The sequence below is a fragment of the Struthio camelus genome, chromosome Z, assembly GCF_040807025.1.
Source record: "Struthio camelus isolate bStrCam1 chromosome Z, bStrCam1.hap1, whole genome shotgun sequence".
Lineage (NCBI taxonomy): Eukaryota > Metazoa > Chordata > Aves > Struthioniformes > Struthionidae > Struthio > Struthio camelus.
In genome coordinates this window covers 60,795,803-60,818,577 of record NC_090982.1, presented here as the reverse complement: position 1 = coordinate 60,818,577, position 22,775 = coordinate 60,795,803, and the positions used below count along the sequence as shown (strand labels likewise).

The 22,775-nt window shown below is 35.2% G+C and overlaps 1 protein-coding gene across 3 annotated transcripts in view; it reads right to left on the bottom strand.

The window, feature by feature from the left end:
• Window positions 1-22,775, bottom strand: part of LOC138064451 (F-BAR domain only protein 2-like) — an 89,134-nt gene that overhangs the window by 41,548 nt on the left and 24,811 nt on the right. For all 3 annotated transcript variants that reach the window (XM_068927080.1, XM_068927081.1, XM_068927082.1), the window contains exons 7-9: window positions 20,426-20,524; window positions 18,841-18,937; window positions 968-1,012 (exon numbers count right to left, since the gene is read on the bottom strand). In XM_068927080.1, the coding sequence (XP_068783181.1) occupies window positions 968-1,012; window positions 18,841-18,937; window positions 20,426-20,524 (241 nt within the window). The remainder of the gene's footprint in view (window positions 1-967; window positions 1,013-18,840; window positions 18,938-20,425; window positions 20,525-22,775) is intronic.

The window sequence follows — 22,775 nt, the reverse complement described above, 5'->3', positions numbered from 1 at the left end:
TTTGACTTGATACAATAAACCTCCTGCAGCAAGTCATGTTTTGAGCAGAACAGTGGAAATCATTTGGATTCCAAAATTTAACAACTCATAACTTGGAGCACATTGTTTAAAAAAATAGTAGTTGTTATATTCCCCATTACAGAATTTAATTACATAGCACATATAAGCGAGGAACCTTTCTACTCTTAGAAATTTTCTGGATGAAATAACTAAGAACTTCATATTTCACGTAGCTGTAAACTCAGTCACATTTTATATTTTAACAGAGACAGAAATCATTGCTCCAAAATTATTTTTAAATGCAGAGTCTGGGATTTATTTCCTTTCTGTGGTTTATCCAGCCAAAACCAGCGACAAACGGAGATAGGAGTAGTTCTGAAGATGGAGCTTCTCTGTTTCAGTCAAATAAGATTTTAAGCCTCTCAGCTGCAATCTGGGCAACTTTAAGAGCTGTCGGCTGCCATAGCTACACTGTCAACTCCTTTGCCCCAAAGTAAATACATAGCTTATACAAATAAAACAGTTCTTAACTGCTTAAAACAATCCCCTAAGCAAAATAAGCTATATCAATAAAGGAAGGTTTTGTGACCATAACTCTGCGTTAGAATTGGTATAACTAACATGGCAACAACGGAAAGAGCTTGAGGCTTATTTTGACGCTTGTAAATTAAATTCACAGTCATAAGTGAACCAGATCCAAACCTCTGCAATGAGAGGGTGTTAGCCAAAGTATATTTATAAAAAACATTAAAATTTTCTGAAAATCACGCATTAGACTAATAAAGTATTGTAAATCTTATTTTCGTAGAAGTTTGGTAGAAGTACATATTTCAAAGGAACAGTTACTTATTAGCTTATCAGAATACTTCAAATTCATACAGTTTCATGTGCCGAATACCATTCATTCCTCAGCTTCAGATTCTATCCACAGCATTTTGATGTAAATAACTATACCACAATAACTTACCTTCAACTGCACTAGATGTGTTACATTCCTCAAATTCAATAGGACCTTAAAGAAATGAAGATAAACATCAGGTTAAATTTAATCTCAAATGCAGGTCAATTGCTAAGATGTTTTAAACACTATTTCCTGAAAAGACTAGATAATCTAATTAAAAATTTAGATAACTGTGAAACCATAATTGCCCTGTAAGTGGTCAGCTTGCGAAATCACACATGTACAGTAAATTATCAAATGTTTCCATACTTTCATAACAAAAAAATTAAAATACCAGTACACACTGTTCAAATACAATTTAATTGCCTATGTTATTTCAACTTCATAAAGCATACCTAATTTGTTTCCTCTTCTCATTCAAAAATTGCATCTATAATACAGTATTAGTATGAAGTTTTAGATTTATCTTCATTTATGGAAAGAAGAGCTATGTAAAGAAAAATCAAAAAGGAAAAGAGCACAGCTACACGTCTTATTTTGAAGTTCACACTTTTGCTAACTGTTTTGTTAGTTCCTCTGTTTCTCACCATAGCCAGTTATTTGGACAATTAAAAATTATGTGCAGAATCTTATATACAGTAATAAAGAAGATAAAAAAAAAAAAACTTAAAAAATTGTTAAGACTATAAACATGACAAAACAGCAGCGGACACTGCGTTAAGTGTAGTATCTAAATAAAGCCACCACTGTGGCTTCCCATTACAGCTAACACAAGGTAGGAGTCAGCTGTCATTGCGAAGACCCAACCCCCATTTCTCAATCTTGTTTAACCTCACTGTGAGCCATTTTAGGGAGCTAAAGCTGCAGGGGAAAAAAAAAAAAACCCACACACCAGTGATTTTCCATAAGACCTTCTTCAGGGAGCTAAGATAGCAGACTCACAGGAGCGCTTGTGCCGGTGCAAAGCAAGCAGAGGGAAGGGGCAGTGCGGAGCCCTCCTTCCACTCCCTACTAACAACTGGCCACTTGGCCACTGCTTCAAACAGCAGCTTGCAACAGTATCTATCAGCACTGGGGCAAAGGCGTTATTACTTAACCTTAAGTAACCATTTTGAGGGCATAAACACAAGTTTACACACATTGCAGTTAAGACAGAAGGAAAAAAAGGTTATCAATGTTATACTCTAAGGCAGCCAAACCTTCTCTTCATCAGACTTCAGCAACTACTTTGAGTGAAAGATTCGCATCTGGAAATGTCAATTACAACCAACTGAAAGCAAAGCAACTGTGTAAACCTCAAATACAGAAATTACTTTCATTCCTGCCCTCAAACACATTTGCCCATAAGTAATCTCTCTTTTTTTTATTTTGAAATTATGATTATCGTAATACGATAAATACAAGAGCTGAACAATGTGCAGGGTGTTTCCACATAAAACAAAATAAAGTGTACTTGAAAGCATTTTCCAGTGTTTTCACTCATGTTCTTCTCAAAATGAGTGTGCCATTGTCTCAGTCTTAAAATAATTAACATATAGAATCAGATCCTAACTACAAGAAACACAGAGACTGCAAGTTTCCGTTTGTTTTTAATAGTACAACATAACAAATCATTATGCTGTAATTAGCAATGTTACGACGCAGCTAAAAATAATTTAGCTGTGAATTAGCATTGTGAATTATACACCTGGAATTAATTCACATTTAACTCAGAGTTAAGGACCTCAAACAGTTATATTTACAATGTAACCCCTAACATGCATATTTAACTCTTGCAGCCTGAAACTGTGTATGATCAGGTATAAACACCGCATTCTGGTGGATTTTTCCAAACCGCAAATGAAAAATTATGCTGATGTCAAAAAGACAACCACGAAACTGACAATATAACCGCATGCTCACTAATGTTAAACAAATTATTTTCATCATAATGTTATATAAAATCTGCACATACTTTCGGTGAAATTTTGCAGATGTCTAATGAATTAAAAAGAACGTGCTCAAAGTAAAATTTGTATTTATTGCAATTAAGATATTGAGTCTGCAAAATCTTCCCTGCTAGCAAAAAAACCTGAGTGCTTGTAAAACCATCAGCAGGATGAGAATCCAGGACTAGAAACCACTGATATCCTTAGAATAATTTTTCTGCAATTCCTTATGGGAAGTTAATAGTTCTGATTCTCATCAAAATATATCATAAAATAATTGTTTGGCTCTGGAGAGCAGAATATCACAATGACTTCAACATTCAAACACTAGATAATTTCAAATGTCAGTCGAATTATTCAAAATGGCAAGACCAAATACAAATTCCAAACAGTTCTCTCAGTCTACTATATATTGTAAATTCACCGACATTTTAGGCAGCCCTTCCAATTTCTTCTCCTTTGCACTCCATTAAATTCATAGTAAAACAAAAGTCAATGTGCTCCACAAGTGAGCAAATCTGGTCATCTCATAAAACAAAAACACAACAGAAAAAAAAAAACATCAGAAAACTGCAGACATCTGCATTCCTACACTGATTTCATCAATATTTTGTTTCAGGTATCTAAACTCTTATTACTCAAAATGCATTGAGCAAGAAATTCAAAAGAATACCATAACACAGAAGCTGAAGGACAAACTCATTACTTCTTCAGCATTTCACTTCAGACGATATACACTTTTCATCATTTTGCTAACGATTCAACTACTTCTGTTTCTTGCTCCTATACATATTTCCATTTGGCCAGGAAGAAAAACAAAAACCAAATCAGCCACAAATGCTCACCCCAAAACAAAAACAGAAGGAGAAAAAACCTGTAAACAACATACAGATTTAAACATATTTTTAGAGAAATACAACACGCAAGCTTTCTCAGAATATCATCTTTTTCTTCTCCCTTCGCAGCTACTACGAGTGATCCCTAGACTTTTAAGTCTTTTACACTCCTCATTGAAACATACAAATATTCAAGATTCAGATCAAACTCATGGTAGTCCTTATTTCAGACCAATATCTAACTTTCACTTCTAACACAAGTGGAAAAAGATTTTTCTTTAACAAGACATCAAGGTTTCTACATTTTTCCCATTACGCTTGCCTAACACTCATCTTTGAAGGTATTTTTTTTACCACTTAATAAGTTGTTTAGTTCAAGAGACAAACATCCATGCTAAGTACTGAATCAATCAAAACGCACAATGCATTCATATGAAATTCATATGAAGATCAGGTTAGCATTTCCGATTAGATTTAAGACAAGCCTGCTTACTCATCCCACCCAAATTTATCTCATTCTTAAAACTGAAAGGCTGAAAAACTTGTAGTTAGTTGTGAATTGTGAGAGATAGTAATGTGATAGAAGTTGTGCCACAGATTTCAGTAGGAAGTTCCGTTTTTCACAGATATCTGTGTCAGTTTACCTTGGAAATTTTAAAAATACATTCTTCCTAATGACACCTATTAGCTTATTTTATGCTCCTCCAAGACAGGCAGAGTTAATACAGAAGTCACTTCTCTAAAGCATATTTCTATCCTAATCTATTTTTTTTCTAGTTAATTCAAATTTTCATACAGGCCTTCAGACTTTGGAATCTCAGAAGTTTAAGACACTAACAGCTGTCACTAATGAGTCCATGAAAATAAATTAATTTTATCATTTTCTTCCAACTCCCAAAGATAAGTTTACTGCTTTTCTAAATTTGTATTTAACACCCTCAGCCCTGCCCAATACTATGTGTTGCATTATTTGCTTGTACTAGCAAAGCAAAGGTAAATTCCTACATCTTGCCCTTCTGAGCACGATGAAATCTGTAGCAGTTCTACATTTTTGGAGTATTTTATTCCGCAATTTCAGAACAGATCTCCCAAGAGCTCTGTTTCCTATAATGCTTGCTGTGAAGAGTACCACATTTTGCCTGAGGAGCAGTATTTTTAAATCAAAACAACATTTCAAAAATAGATGTTTTATGTGGCACTTTATGGTGAACCAACTTAGAAAACAGGATTGCTTTGATGAGTTTTTGGTAGCCCACATAATAGCTAGAGTTTCCTAACGGCAAATGGCTTTGCGCCCAAAGAGGTTACTGTTGTGTCCAGCCAGAAGTGTCTTCGGAGACCACATCATCTCCCACCAGAACCAAATGCAGTCCCCATGCCAGCCCAAAGGCCTGAAGCACAGATATTGTTACAGAAGCAGAGCATCCATGAGTAACCCAGCAGCATTCTTAAAAAGTTCCCCTGCACTGTCCTTGTGCATCTGGAAATAAAAGTGTCTGCACTATCACTGCAAAACTGCTTCAAAGTGCTTTCTCCCCTGAACAAGCATAACATCCATCTTTTGGATTGCTGCTTCCTCAATCATTAGATGATCTACTCAAAAACACCTAGCAGGTTGGCAGCATTACTGGAGACTGCCAGATAGAGGTAATATACAGATGTATGTCCATGTGTTAGAACTCATGGGCTGCTATCACAGTATCACAATAACTTTCACAGCAACTGCATGGAGATTTTAATGTGGATGTACTGTCTATTCACTACGAGGCAAACGGGTTTTCTTAACAAGTCACAGACTCACGCAGTGACTAAAGCGTAGGCAAAGGGTTAACCCCAATGAGGATTTCAGTCCAAAATCTGGAAGATTATCATCTCAATTGCACTGATAATTTTGTTTATAGAATCTAATGCTGCACAGGCTGACCTCTGAAATTTCTGAAGCGAGTACTAACCACCACAGATTTACTGTCCATTGCAACATCCAAAGAAGAGCAGTTGTGGCACATTTAAAATGTACTGCTGATGACAGAGACTGAAGTAGACACTCTTGCAAAAGTTGTCAAAGCCTTTGTGACATGGTAGCCCTAAACACTGAAAAGGACCACCTAGATATTGCCACACTGTAATAATAATAATCATCATCATCATCATCACCTGCAGTACTGCAGGCAAAGGACTGAGATTTCCTTTGTTCTTCCTCACATAAAAAGACAAGGAAATGTGAACCAAGAAGGAAATCTATTCACTAGCATTCATATGAACATAAAATACATTTTAAAAATGTACTAAAACTAAAGCAGGATTGTGAAAATCAAAAAATATATTTTTAAAACACCTTTACAAGAGTAAGCAAAAACTAATAACTGGGAGTTAGTCCAATCCTTGCAAAAGTCTCTGAGTTAATATTCTGTCAAATTAAAAATGGACAGTTTCAGGTTCAAGACAATGTTTTTTACAATTTGCTTGCCTGTTTTTATTTTGAACTATAAAATGGCAATACAATGGCTTAAACACCTTAAATATCTGTATGTAAACTTGAAAGTACTATATAACACTCTGCACACACAGAATAGCAAAAATACAATGTAGCACATAAGTGAAAGTTAATCTTTACAACAGAAGGCAGTAAGAAGATCTAGATTTCTGTCACTGAAGGACATGTATCCCACCTATCAGGATGTTAGTGAGAATTTGGTTAAGTATTCTACAGCAGGAGAGGGTCTCAAAATCAGTAAGCTCTTCTAATCGTATATAAACATTTCCACCAAGCAACACCCTAAAACACCTTTCCAAGACAACCTGCTGTAGCTTACAGCATTCCACCAGCAGGGATAGATACGGATTATGGCACAAAAGGCAAAGGGATGAAGCTACAGACACATGGAAACAGGCAGCTGCTATCTGCCTGCAGACTAAAGCAAACAATCCAGGAGCGGGTCAGTTCTGAAGATTTTGAAACTCAGGAAACTTTAACTTGCTAGAATAGCAAAGGGGAAAAATAATTTGAATAAATGGACAACTCTGACTTTAATCTAACCATTTCCAAAAAGTGGCACTGGCATAAGTTAAACAACAGGGTATCTGCAACTCCTGAGCTATCTCCTACAATGGTCAGAAGATATATGTACTGGGTTTTTTTTTGTTACAGGAGGTATGTTAATATGTGGACCTCTATGACGCTAGAAGACAAAGTGGGTGACTAACAATAAGGAGATACTGATCTTACTCAAAGATTAATGAAAAAAGAACGTAATTACACTGATATAATGGTGCCGTTAAATATAATACAATATCCACTAGATTATTCACCGCTATCTACGGTAAGAGTATTTTTAGAGTACACACAGAGAATGAAAAAAGCGGGTTATAAATAACAACCTTACATATGCTACTTAATTCATCTACAAAGTGACAGTAAGTGTCTTGAAGACTGTCAAGTGCTTTGTCAAAAACCTTAAAAACAGTTACAAAACCAACTTCTAGAGTTTACTGTGAGGGAGAGAATCTGAAAACAATTTTAGCTAACATTAGAAGAATAAAATCATTTGCACTTCTCTTAATAGATAGTAAAAAAAGGTTTATTGTTTGGATTTTTAAATAAAGAAGGAAGGCAAATGCAAAAGCCAGTTACTATTACTAGGAAGGAAAACATAATATTATGTCATACCCTGAAAAACAACCCCCATTAAGTCTATCAATGAACTGGAAAATCCTGCCTAGTTAAAAAAGCAAACAAATCAACCAGCCAACAAATTAACTTCATACTAAAAACTGTTTTACATTTGTATTTGCTATATATACAGAAACTGTCTCCTGTCTAGTTTAAGGGGAGTATGCATGACACACAAAGAAATTTTATCCTTCCCAAGCGTAGATTTTTATTAACTATGCTTCACTCTCAGTAACTGGAAATACTCAGGCACTCAAAAAAAAAAAAAAAAAAGAAAGAAAGTCTGCTCTTCTCCCCCTATTGCAAGGAATCAGCTTACACACATGCATGCACACATATAAACATTAACATATCTGTTTCAACCAAAAGCTTCAAAACCAAAAAAAGTAAATATGTACTTGCAGTTACAAATAAGATAACAAACAATATTCTTGTTTTTAATAAAACAAAAGTTTTTCTCTTTGATAGTAAGTCATCCATGAAAGGAGGACAATTTTTTAAAACTGTATGTGCTTCACATGCTGCTTCAAATGGCAAAGCCTTGCGTGCCTGGCTCAGTGCCAGTTGACAGCTCAGCTGGATATCAATGCACATTCTGACCCCCCTTGCAGCGTGTCACTTCTGAATTGTTTCCGCAGTAGAAAGTTTATTCAACCTCTCTCTCAAACGCAGTGGACCGACCATCATCTGCCATTTAATCATAGCAGAACAGGTTATTTTTCTGACAGCACTAAAGCCAGAGAGCAATTCCTAATGAACAGCTTGATAGAAGTGGAATTTCGACTGTTTTAGCCTCAATTAATTCTGCTGTCATAACAAATGACTGCTCTTAGTGTTTAGATGTTAAGCTGCATCGCAAAGGTCAATTTTGTGCGTACACAAACATATAAGCAACCTTTTTCTTGCTATCATATGATCCTGCTTCATGTTTATCAAAAAATTTCAAGTTTTCAAATTCAGAAACCAGGAAATCAAAATGAATTTTTTCAACATTATTACCTCAAACAGCAACTTCTCATTTTTATTGCTTTTCCAATAAAGAAGAGTATTTTTTCAAAAGATATCGGAAAAAATTTCTTCTAGAAAAATTCTTACTCTAGAATAAATTAAAAAAAAGCAAATCTCCAAATCCATAGCTTATTTGCAGGAATGCAGTATAAAGATGAACGGCTGTTACCATCTTAGAGGTAAATAACATTTATTTGAAATCTACTTATCATGCTAGTACCAGATTGCCTCAAGCAAATGTTAATTTGTGGATTCATTCAGCTCTACTTCACCACAAAGAGGATGAAGGAGAGGAAATACTACAAAATTAGCCTGATAACAGGCCAATCTGAGGGAACATATTGAAATAATACTGATTAAACAGCATCCTTAAATCTAATTCTATAAAAACAACTTTTACCTGGTTCCACTATAATAATCAGTGAATTCGACCACTCTTTGTTTCATCCTCACGCTTATATATGCGACCGACTTTTCCAGAGATGCTTAAGGCTTAACTGAATCCTTTTTTTTCAATTTATATTGAAAAACAGTAACTACAGTATTGTGACAGTGCCCCTCTTCTTTCCAAAAAGAAAAGATAGAGGAGATAATGGTAGCATAAATAATTACAGTTATCAGTAACAACATGTGCAGCACTTCAGAGAGTCTTTTTTAGATGAAGAAATTAACATATAAGGAGATTATACTTTGCCTGCATCCACTAAAGAAGTCATAAAATCTAACTCTGACTTTGTTACTAAGCTCCCAGCCTTGTGCTTAGCTGGCCGGATAACGGAAACATTACTCATCTCAAGCTTCTTCAGGTACTGTAGATCCGAGTGCCATGACCGCAGTAAGCGCACTACTCTCTAGGGGCAGCACTTCCCTATGGCTTGCAGAGCAACAACAAAGCAGGAAAGAATAATCACGTGAGTAGTTTGAATCTAAATATTGAATTATGATCTATCAGGATGTTTGCCAGCAGCACAGACACAGAAGATTCATTTCTCTAAACTAAAGGGAAAAGGTGACAAGCCTCTTCAGTTACAATGAGGACCATTTTATTGCTCAAATAAGAAAATTTTCAATGGTACCTTAAACATATACTCGAGGCAAAGTTTAAAAGACAGAGATCCAACTATCCTGCAACATATGACTATACAGCAAATAGGGGGAATTTCAGCAGTAATTTATGAAAGTATGAGATCCATGGACAGCAAAATTAATGTAAACTATGGCAGTCTGCAGAAAACCATGCTCCCCAAGTCCCTCTCTCCACAGCACTCCCAGCCACTTTCAGTGCTCCTCATCCCTTTTTCTTCTGCTTTACACTTAAACTTCATCCTATATTCCCTTTGTGGCTGGATACACAACAGGATGTGAGATATAGCTGGTTTTAAACTGTCCACAGGCTGAGCAGCTGGCCAAATACACACATATATACACGCACTCAGCTGTTTGCTGACTATGCATAACTTGCAGCTGCCTTAATCCTAAAGGGCAGGACGAATTTGTGTCCCTCTTCTCTACCTATCTCATTTTTAATAAAAACTTTGCAATCTGTACTTCTCCATCAAATTGGGTTGCAAGCGTGAAAGCTATCTGGGAAGATGGGGAAAGTGAAACACCGAGAAATGGCAGGACTGTATAAACCTCATCTATAAATAAAAGTATCTGTAACGGTTCTGCCCAGCTCCATGACTCAGCTGTGAAGGCAGAACATGAAAGAATCTAGTGACAAAAGAAATACATAGACACATCCAGACACTTTTCTTCTTAAAGAATACTCAGCAAAGGTTTTGGAAAGCTACATTGTAATTACATTAAACTATGTCCCTGTATGGAAACACATCTTTGCAACAATCACACATTGCTACTGTAAAAGGATACAGTTTACTATTGAAGCCTTGAATAAAAAACCATGAAATCTTAGGAGGTTAAAAGGTTAAAACCTTCAATGGGACCCATTCCCAACAGAGACATCAAAAAAAAAAAAAAAAGGTATTCAGAACTTTTTTTTTTTTTTAAGGTAGACATTAAGCCCTCTTTATAAATAATATAATATGATTCCTTTAGGGGAATTTTATATTTTCCTGCTTTGTGTAGCACTTTAAAAGTGCTTTCCTATTTACCTGCACAGAAGAGTTCATTTGTGGAGAAAGGAAGAGAAGAATACATGGTTAGCTAACTCTTCACCCCAACTACAAAACAGTAAGTATTGGTTAGCATATGACAATTTTCAAATATGCATCATCAATAAGCAATAAAAAAGTCAAAGTACAATTCTTCCTAGCATACTACTTCTGCAGCTTCTTGCTGTACTTTTTTTTCTGCAGCACGGAGCACATGGGAAACTTCTTCTGACAAAAAGCTGAACCCACAGGAATAGCAATGAGTAAAATACGTATTCTGGAGTTCTACAAAATCTCCCTCTCCTCCTCCATTCATGACCAAAAAGAGGTACTTAGAGTCCAAGGCAATATAGAGTTGATCTTGAAATAAATCCTACTATTTAAAGACTTATAAGAAATACATATAATGTTAGGTTTTTTGATCCTTGCATTGGACTTTGAAAATGTCTAAACGATACCAGGCAAATGCGTCAGTGGCTGTAAAAAGGATAAGTATATGGAACAAGATCCAGTTTTTCCATTTTGTCTCATCTTCCTGAACCAAGCAAAAGCTATCAAAAATGATACAGAATTTAACTGCGCAGTCCTCTGAAGGACGGTACCAGCTAGGACATGAAAACAGAGAGAGAGGCACTCAAACTAAATTCTCGTGGCCTGGGAAGAAGTTTAATGCTAGTAACAACCATTTCAAGAACACATAGAGCCACCATCACTGTATTATCATACAAAGGGCATTTCAAGAACTCACAATGTTCAATGCATCGAAATTCAATAAATCTGCAGATTAAACTTGGAAGAATTTTGGTTTAAAATGTACCAAGTTTTCCCAAAGAGTATTTACAGTTTAAAACCAAAGGTATTCTTGAAATGCAGGAGGGGATAAAGTCTTTCAGTACTCAAGAATCTCTTATACTGTTATGCTAAAACCTTCCCCCTCCCAAAAGACGACCAACTAGAAAAAAAATTCTTCAAAACTCATCAAATGCAACATTCAATAAAGAACTAAAATTACAAGTACTATTAATAAAAGGTAGGAACTTGAAATTTCATTGTTATGTTTAAACACGGACTTAAGAGAGACAATAAAGGTAAGTTTAAAAATCATTTAAGCCAAGCTCCAGATGCGAGAGTACGTTTGTTAAACACACAGACCTGTAAGCAAGCATCAAGAAATTTTCATTCTAGGCATTTTTGTAATATGTAACATTTAATTTCTGACAAAAATTAGCTTGATAGCTAAACAAGAGGGAAAACGTCTATGCAGCTAGCTCATTCTGCTACTGCTTAGATAGTTCCTTCTTTTCCTGCCCTCATACTACTGAAGCAATAGGTCAAGGGGTACCCCACTGTACCTTCACTTCCAAAAGGCTGAAAAAAAAAAAAATCAATATCCATCATTAAAAATGGAATTACTGATGCAGAAGGCCACTGCATGCAGAAGGCCACCCAGCTGATCTATGACAATTAAGATGACAATAAAAAGAGACTGAAGACAAAGCTGATGAGATTCTGCACTTTGAGAACTATCATGGATGCACAAGGTCAAATTAAGTCCAGTGAGAATTCATTTTCAAACGTCAGAGTAGATATTCTTGTTCAAGAGAAAGGGGAGAAAACCAAACAACAACAACAGAGAATGACACACAGAGTTGGTTTTACCCAGTGTTCAATTCACTGCAGAAATTGTCCAATGGTAGTTTGTCCTGGTATAAAGTATTACCATATTGTGCTATCACAGTCAATGAAATTATGAGTTAATTAGAAGTGCAACCCAGTGCAGCACAACTTACTGACACAGTTCAGAATTTATTTCAATTTTACTAGAAAGTTAGAATATACTACAAGATAGAGTGTTTGGAGTATAAGCTCCCTAGTTTAAAGCCACATTTTTCCTTAAAAAGCTTTCATGTTAAAAGAGTCAAGCTGTTGCCCTACTCTACTGACTCCAACACTGCAAGTCTACTAAGAAAGAACAGTACACGTTAAAAAATAGGTTTTCAAATCTTTCCAGATGGACTGCTATAGAAAATATTTCTCTGAATCCCTTGGGCACTGCCAGTGTTGACAAACTAAACACGATTCCTCGGCCAGCCTTCCACACACAACATTCATTAGGCGTGGAAATGGGCCTTGAGAAACTGAGGCAATTCTGGCTATTTAAGTACCTATTCACAAGTGATGGTAGCAATAAGATATTCAAAATATTTATAGAAAATATACAGAAAATTATTTATAAGAACACAAAATAAATACTTGCTTTGTTATACTTCCTTGAGGAAAAGAAGCTCAAGGATGTCATGCAGAGCTGTTCAAAAATTAGTACTAACTGTTTTTAGTGTTTATTTCTAACTGCTTTGTTGCTGTTTAGCTTCCTAGAAAAGCGTTTTCATAAACCCTATAAACTATTATGTTATCAAACTAACTCATGGAAAAAACAAACACCACACCCAGCTCTGTTTCAAGTCTTTCTCTCAAAGCACAGTTTATTATTCAAGCACATAAAAAGCTAGCAGCTTTAATCAAAGCAAGTTTCAGTATTCCATGGCCCTTATTTTGTTTCTCAAGCCCTGGGAAAAGGACAAACCTGCTTCTAAATTTCCTTATGAGTAACAATGGTTCTTAACCCTTTTTTGTTTCTTTTATCTTGTTCAAGTCATCTGGTAAGTTTCTTCATTAGACAGAAGATACAGAGTTTAACACAATACACTAATTTAAATAGGGACATGAACATCGAGTAAGTACATCTGTGAATTTACTGTGTGCCGGATACTTTGCTCTAGCTTCCCAGCAGTGGCACAGCTCACTTCACTGCTCTTGCATTCACTCTGGAAAAATGCATAAGCAGTCCTCCACAGGCATTCAGGACAGACTAAAACGCTCATGTGAACAGCTTGACAATGCCTGGTCACATGCCATAAATTCACACCTGAACTTTGCACTAACATCCCCCATAACAGACAAGCATATAAAACATTATCCTCATGGAATTAATAATAATTCAGTTGAGCTAAATGAATGCAGAAATCAGTTGCATATTAAAGCCTAGATAGAATTTGTTTTTTTAAATGCTTACTAAACTGAAGGTTTGACGCTTTATGACTTTGGCTACAGGCAATGCTGGCAGCATTAACGAACTTGTAAATGAATCTAGATTAGATAGTTTTGATTGTCATCCAAATGGTAAACATAATGGTTTATCAACAGTTTTGAGGCCTGTAAAAAGTGGACATTGCTTTCAGCATGAGTGCCGTGACTATTTAGTCACTATTTTTAAGACCTGACAATATAAACTGTGCTAGCACTCCAGAAACAGAGCTCCCAGATGTGTTCCCTCAGAACAAAAAAGGATCATCGGCACAGTGACAAAGATGCCACGATATATTTTTCTGATATGACCTCTTTTGTGAGGCACTGAAGAACTTGACATTAGCTGTCCTAAGTCACAGATTAATTTCTCAACCCTAGAAGACTAAATAGTCTTCCCTAAGAGAAGAATTTCAAAATGATTTTAAAAAATATTTTTTCTGAGTCAGTATCTCCATTTGACACCCATGACCTTAAACTTTCCCATGACTGGAGTTACAGGAGCCTCGAGCCAATTTTTCTGCATGGGCAAATAAAGCAAATAGGTTTCAGCAGTTGCAAAGAGCCACAGACCAAACATTCATTTACCAGCACTGCTGGTCAATTACTGACCAAATTACCAATTACTGGCTTTGGCAGAGGGTGGAAAAGGAGTAGAGACAATTAAACCGGTCCTATTCTGAGTCCTGCCTGTTATCTGTGGAAGGATACAAGCATCTTGGCACCACTTGATTAAGAGGACTTGTACTGTTACTTCTAGTATCTGAAAGGATAAGGGGGACAAAAGTCAAATGTTTTACTATATGCAAGAGCCAGTGATGGCTGATCAACAGCAGTCATAAACGACACACACTGTCAACTACTTCTATTATCATTTAATCCAAAGAACTGATGGGTCGTAGGCATTAATTTTACAATGCTTCAACAATCCTAAACAACTTCTTTCTCCTCCATAAAGTTCAAGTTTATTGGATGGAGAGCAAAATGAGACAAAGTAGCATTTTCACAGGCTTGCATCTTAATCTCCTATCCTGCATAATGTCTTTGTCTTCTCCTTCAGGACTCTCTGGATTCTACCCACAGTCCAAATTCTAGATGCTTGTAGTAGAGAACTTGCATGCAGCTGATTTCTCTTTGCCAGATTTTCTCTGCCTACTTGTTGATGGAGACAGAGCTGCAGTGCAAAACATGCCCTGGATGATTCTGATTATGGAAGATAGATCCTGCTAGCACAAAATCAATGAAAAAGTATATTTTATATATAGTGAAGAGACGACCCAGGCATCTCTTACGCTGAATAATGGCACAACATATGTAATAATTAGCATCTGCAGATAACTGTTTTATTGGAAAGTTAAGGACCCACCAAGGAATTTGGTTTTCCATTGTTGTCTGTACTACAATAAAGTTTTTGTTTTCCCCTTTCTTTATTAAATTTTTAAGAAAAAAAGCAAAAATAAGAGCAACAATTTAATAAATTACCAACAACCACTAACAATGACATCAGAACAAACTAACGAAAACAAATCCTCTAGATGTGGCTTTTGCTCTTGTTTTTTTTTTTTTTTTTATATTTTTTTAGACAACAGGAATAATGTAGCACAGCTGAGTTTTCTCATTTGGCCTTCAAAGATAGCTTCTGGGTAAGCTGTAGTGGGCAAAAGCTAATATAGGAACAAACAAGCACAATTGATTCACACATGAGAGAAGAGAGCACAGTAACCCAGCAGCTGAAAATGGAAAATCATTCATGACTACACCACAGCTATATGGGTATTTGAGAATACCATTAAACGCGTGATATAATATATCCTGCCAACTTCAGACAGACAACCTTGGAAGAACATGAGATTACACTTCCTAGCAGTTTCTGTTTTATGCAGTATCACCTTTTCATACTGGAACAAAGGGGAAACCAAATTCTTCATGGATGATTAGAAGGTTAAGTAAATAAAGCTAGAAGACACCAATATGTCACTAATCTGAAATACTCATCATCTCTGCCATTGATCTAACACACCTGTTGTGTGGAAGAAACAGACATTTTGTGCCATACCACAGGTGAACGTTCCAAGGAACATGCACCAGTAACCTGACACACACAGAAAATTGATTCATCTGAAATAGGTCAATATAAATGTGTGGCTAATTGGTTTGCTGGCAACTCTGCAGCACCCTATCAGTGATAAAAAGATCTTTCAACTGATGGCATCAAACCTGCTAACAGACTAAAAAGCAGAAATACGTAGACTTTACAAACTGTTCAGAAAACATATTAAATTCTGACCTGATGCCTGACTTGAAGGTCTAACATACTAATAGATTAAAGGTAAAGGCACTACTTTTTCAATAATCATCTTAGGCCTTGCAATCTCTCTTTCATTTTTTCAAATACACTGTTTTACACTTGCAAGTGATTTTTTAAAGTTAAAATTAAAATATTTGCAACTGGATGTATGTTGCTATTCTTTATGCTGAATATAGCTGCGAAAATAAGTGAATACAACTTCTTCAAATACTGTATTAATACTAAAAAAATTAAAGAACATACAAAGTAAAAGTTGGAGGAATTAGCTGATAAAACTAACTAGACAAGTAATTTGGGTAGCAGTTAGAAAAGAAGTCCATGCATGAACTTTAAAAACTTGCAAAGCATTAGTGGTTAAAAGAAACTTTATTTGTGCTAGAAAAAATAGTGCAGTAAACTCTAAAAACCCCCGTTTACTAGGAGTTGTCAGGTAACAAACTAGCCACCAGAGGGAGCCCATATAATCTTGTATAACGGGCAAAGAACACAGAGCATAAAGATACACAGAGAGAGAGAGAGAGAGAGAGAGAGAGAGAGAGAATCCTGTTTCAAATACGCAGATGAGAGCTTAAGAGATGAGAGCTGCCTATATCCAGAAAGCTTTGCTGTTAATTGTTCCTAACCCACACAATGAAACAGCCTTCCTACAGTACTTTCTCTCAGATTCCTTCTTATTTTTACAGATGTAAATAAAAGTAACTGAATTCTGGTTTAAAGTATGATAAATATAGCTAAAATAAACAGAAACCAAAATATACCGTGATGTGCTTTATTCTTTTAGTCTATGAAGTTGTTCTCTGAATTCAGTATTTCAGAATGTCACCCACCAATTGATTTAGTATTTTAACCCACAAATAATATAGTAGGAAAAAAAAAAAAAGAGGTCTAAGAAGCTGAAGGAAGAATGCTTGTATAGTCCTAGGAATTTTTAAAGTATTTCCTTCGAAAAGATTCAGGGCTGGAATTTTAAGTTACTGGGATGGCCACGAGACATGTTTTCTACTTTTTTCCCCCCTACAACAAGTCAGCTACACTTTATCATTTTTACACACTGAATACTTCAAGATTTAACAGAGAAGCCACTTCCTTCTCTGTCCTAATGAGCTAATTCACATCCCGGAAAGTCTTCTAGGCTGTTTGCTTCATGACTTAGCATAACTTGCTATTAAGAACAGTTGTCAACTGCAGAATACTATTTGTTGAATCAAAACAAGACAATCTCTCCCACACCACGTGTTCCTGTTTCGTTCTTAGAGGACCAGTATCTCACTTTGCCTTCCAATTCTTTGTAACTGTCAAAGCTGTAGATCCGATTTTAAGTTAATAAAGTGAATACAAAAGAAGTGGCAACTATAATTAACATCACAGTGTTTCTACCTCCTATCTTTGACCTTCACAACTTCTTGTGAATTCATGTTCTTCTACTGCAGAATTTGCCCATATTTTCCCTCTATACCATGGCTACTTTACAATGTTTATATAATACAATAACGCCACTCTATAGAAAAAATTTCAAAGTGCATACTTTCCACACTAAAAATGCAATTTTTCCGTAAAATTCTTTGCAGTCAAAATAGTTGTAGGATCGAAGAAATTAAATTTACTATGGGAAAAGTTTTAATTTGACCCCAGAGAATACAAACGGGTTTTGATGAACACTGTGAAGTAGCAAATAAGTACACAGTGTGTACAACTTCTCTCACTAGCTTAAAAAGTTACGCATTACTTTTCTTAGGCTTGCTATGCTGTCTAACAAAAAATACACTAAAAATGTGGATGATCTGAAGTGCACAGTGCTCCAGGACACATTAGTACAGCCCCCATGTTACTCTGCAGTCTAGGGACCTAGGATTCTACCTGCAAGATGAAGGTCCATAGCCATGACATCTTGGCAACAGCTAGTCAAATAGGTGTGAATTTTGAATTTTCACATGTTTTTGTCTGGTCTTTGGTCCAATTTAGCCTGAGTCCCTGAAACCCTGAAGGATTTTTCCTTCTTATTCTTCCTTGAAAAATTACAAAATTTACAGGAAATATTAAAAAATAGTTCCACATACAATCTTACCTCAGCCCACTACTGCATCGGCATTATCGGATCACAGAGAGAATAAAAATAATGCTGGATTAAAGAATCTAACAGAGGCATAATAGGATACCCCCTAACCATATTTAACAACTTGGTATTAATGCTCAAAATCTACATTGTTATGTTATTCTTGCTCTGAAAAAACTATGAGCTTCTATATTAGAAGGCAGAGATGCTAGCCAGGACTCCCAACCCAATTCTGTAATCGTATACCTAAGAGACTATATATTCATGTCTAAATATTAAAGTGAATCATACATTTTTCCTGTAATGATACATATATGTACTATTAGATTCTCTTCTTACGCTAATCCAGGAAAGTCTTATACACCATTCCAGCAAGTAGTACTTTCAGAAAGTACTATAAATTTGCTTCGTAGTGAAGAGAAAACAAATAATCTGTATATGCGCTACTAAAATGGATGATTTTGTATAGTAACCAAATAAACTGATGCAACTGTTACAACAGTTCTGCAAGCAGCTTTATAGTCATCTGTTCTGAATATATCTATAAACTTCTTACATGAAATTTGGAGATAAGTTTTATGTATAAACACATAGCAGAATAAGTTTGTGGAAGGAACTTAAGTTTATTGACAAATTTCACGGATGAACTAAGCAACGCTACAGTTTTAACAGTTTCCTTGAAAGTCTATATACAGCGACCCAGATCTATACACCACTACTCTTAATGAACATATACGACACACACACAATAAATTACGTGTTGTTACATTTTTATGAATTATTTAATATCAAAACTAACAAATTATGGGAACTCCAGCTTGTAAATACATTGCAAATATAACACACATTAACAAATAGAGTTTGACCTTGTATTAGGAGGGGACATTGATACAGTTTTAAAATTAACATTTCCTACTCTCTTATGTTTAATCTCTTACCAGGTCGTTCCTTGCCAGTTCCTTTTGACTCAGCAAATTTCTGTATTAAACTCTCAACTGTAGTATTTGTCATGTTATTAATAAACTCTTCATGCACCTTCAAAAAAAACCAAACAAACAAAGGAAGGTAAAACCCAGCAATTGAAAGAATGTGATTAACTTTAAAAAGTGGTTTTCTTTAGGGTTAATCTTCAAAATACCACCCTCTAAAATATATTAAAGGGCTTACAGAAATCAACAGGCATTTTATCAAGAAAATCCCTTCATCACTTTAACGTTAATAACTGTATGTACCAGGACACATACAAACGAGGAACGAAACAATACATCTTGATGACTGGTCTAGGATTTACTTCAGTTTCTTCTCTCTAAACCACTTTTGCATATATTGTTTTCTGAATTTCTGACAGTAGCATGTCCCACTACAATGTTAGAAAGACAGGCAGTCTCTTAAGCCAGCACCAGTAAGGGTGTGAACGTTTACCACTGCATTATCACAGTTCCCACCTGTTTGATAAAAGCATTACTGTTGTAATGTTTTTGATCTGGCAAAGAAGAAAACATATGCTACTACTAAAAGGTCTTTCCAACAGTGTGGTATAGATATGCTTTAGAAATAAACAGCATGACCCTTGTGATCATCACACACTAGCAGAAAACCTCAAAATTAAGTGAAGAGTACAATGACTCAAATTTTAAGCATTCACAAATAAAACTACATTTCAACACAACAAAAAATTAAAGGCTATTTATAAGGATTATTACTTAAAAAAAAAAAAAACTTGCATCTAAAGAAACGATACTCTAAAAGCGTTTTAAATTACTGTTACTGAAGAACTTTTCCTCACAAAAAAACAAAGCTTATTAAAAATTCTGAAACTTTTCAGACTGGTATGATTTTAAGTATTCGTTAAAGAAAAGCACAGGTATCCCAGCTGTGTCTGAAATGAGTGCTAATTTAACATATAGAGAACAGATTTGCAAATAACCTAAAAACTCTTTAAACTATCAAAACATTATTTTCTTTTTAACACAAAGTTTAATGATTACTCAACCTTACTTACTCAGTAACATTTGTGATATGAAACTTATCAATGTAACAGGAAGCAGTAAAAATTTCAGCTCATGTTGAATTTAGATATTGAAAAAAATTTTCCACTACAACAATCAAAATCAGACGATGATTCATTTAATGATAATTTTCAGAAACTGGTTTGAATAGCAAAAGAGAATTAATAGACATACAAGCATCATTATTAATATGCTATTTAATCAAAAGATTAAAATGGAAATTTAGCAGACATTCAAAGCCCCTTCAAATATCTGATAAACAGGTTCAGTACTCATAACATTTTCTATTTGTGGTGAAAAGACCAAAATCTGCTTGAAAATTTTTCTTGAATCCCTGGACCATTTCTGTTTATCTCCTCCTACTTCCTCTGGCTTAAAAAGTTACTATCATTTGAAAGATGTGATCTTGTAATTATCACTAAGATAGTAAGAAATGTCCCATTTCTGAACATGTCCCATGTTCAGAAAAATACATATTATAGTCCAAATAAACAAATATTCATATAAACATTACCTCTCCTATTTGTAAATGAATTTCTTTTACGGTATTTGACAATGATTCTATAATTTCTTTCATATGAAGGAGGTGTGTTTCTTCAATGTCTTGAAATTTCTGCAAACCAGATACAAGTAATTACTCATAATGAAAATAATTCTTGAAATATTAAATCTTAAATTTTAATTATTAAATATACTAAGCAAAAAATTCAATTACTTTTTGAGATCTTGATCATGGTAAGTAGTGTTTAAGAAAGGAAGGTTTGGAATTCACAAAGTCACTAAATAAGGTACTTATAAACATGACATCCATTTAGACTATTGAGGTTTTAAAGAATAATTCAAATTCTGGTGTTCTTAAAAATCATAAATATCAGCAAATAGCTAATTCAATACTATTAAAAAAAGGGATTTCTAATGCCTCACATATACAATGTTGTGCTATAGAACATTTCATTTCCAAGAAAAAGTGTTTCTGTTTGCGTGTAGCAGAGGATACTATAAACAATCATAGCTGTATTTTTACCACTTGACCTGCTCTTTACACTTTCACCTATCTTGTTTTTTCTCCCTATACATAATCTCACCTATCTCTTCCAGGAGAAAATAGGGATGGAGGGTGTTTACATATCTCCTTTCCCCATTTATGAAGATTTTCATCTTTTCTCATCTAATCCCCAAAAACCTATTTCTAGATCTCCCTTGCACCTTCTCGTGAAGACTTCCCCCTCCCACTCACAACGCACACATGCTTTCTCTTGTTCTAGTCATCCACATCACTTGCATCTTTAAATATGATTCATCTGTTTGATCTCTAAACTTGCTGTAAACAGTCTTTGCAGTTACTGCCTGGAATTTGTCCTCCTGGTCCATCTTACCCAGGCTTCCATTTGACATCCATTTTAAAATCGCTTCCAGAGTCTCTGATGACCCCATAATCTTCTTGAAATCTTGCTCTATGTTTATTCCTGCCCTCTCCTAGTTTTCTTCCTACTTCAGTAAATGCCCTTCAAACGTGTCCTTCAAAGCACCACTTAATCCTCTCTCCAATTTTTATAAGGTTCTCTGAGGATTTTCTCTCTACATTTTTCACCTCCTGGTACTCTGATCCACAAGCACAAGAACAACTCCATACAAACAAGTCCAATGCCTCTGTCTCATGTCTATCTCCTAAACTTTTTTCTTGCCATACTTGCATGCCTCTCTAGCCATCAATCAAGCAGATCAAAATTCTTCTCTAGCAGCCTTTTCTTCATTACCGAGCTTATGATGGTCCTCAATTTTGTAGCCTCTTATTTGACCTTCCTGCTTTTACTGGTTACCTGATTGTATAAACTACATTATTTTGCTTTCAAAGCTATCTATGGTCCGTCTCCATAAAATCTGCTCTACTTCAATGCGTCAACACCTGTATGCAAGTGACCTTGCAGACTGTTTGCATTACCTAATTTTTAAACCCCAGGTGAATTTCTGAGATCATGACAATGCTGCTTCCCTTACATTTGGTGCATGCTCCCTGTAAAAGCCTGCAAAATTGAGGTACCATCCTCCTTCAAGCTCTTCTCTATAATGCATATTGAAACAGCTAAGCAGCTCTGTCCATTCAGAGATTTTTGTCTAATATGTCAGTGGATCTCACCTCCCCCCATTATTTCCTTATTTCTTGTTTTATGATTTATATTCAAAGTCTTTGAAGTAGAAGTCATCTAGCCTCGTACAGTGCATAACACAAAAGGGTTGTGATCAAAGACTAAGGCTACCTAGAAGATGTACTACAAACAGTATTCATACCACAGATATAATCATTAAATGAATTGTTTATTTGCATATATGAGCAGCATACTTGAGATTAAATTCTTGAAAGATCAGTCCATGCTGAAAAGATTTACTGAAATGAATCTTGATATTAATGACCCAACACAAATGCAAATCACTTCTTAGCATTGTAAGCTACAATCAGAATGAAAAAATTGTCATCAACAGTATCCTTAACTGTCCAACTCAGCACATGCAATTAAAGCAAGCATGCTATTTTTTAAAACATGTTTTCCTGTAAGTTTTAAAATGTATACTGTGAAGAGTTCTTACTTTCTTAAACCTTTATTTATATGCAGACTACTCAACAGCAAAGACTTCCAGTCGACTCTCCTCAGTTCCAGTTAACACAGAAGCCTTTCAAAGGATATTTTAATATTTTCAGCTATTTGATCCTTTCCAGTGACTGACTGTACTATGTGATTAAAAAAAGCTTCTAGCCCAGTGGGATAATTGGCATAATGAGGTCTTATATAACCACTGCATAAAAGAACTATAACTTTTCTCAGAAAATCTTTCAGCATGAAGAATGTTACATCCATTTCTGAACA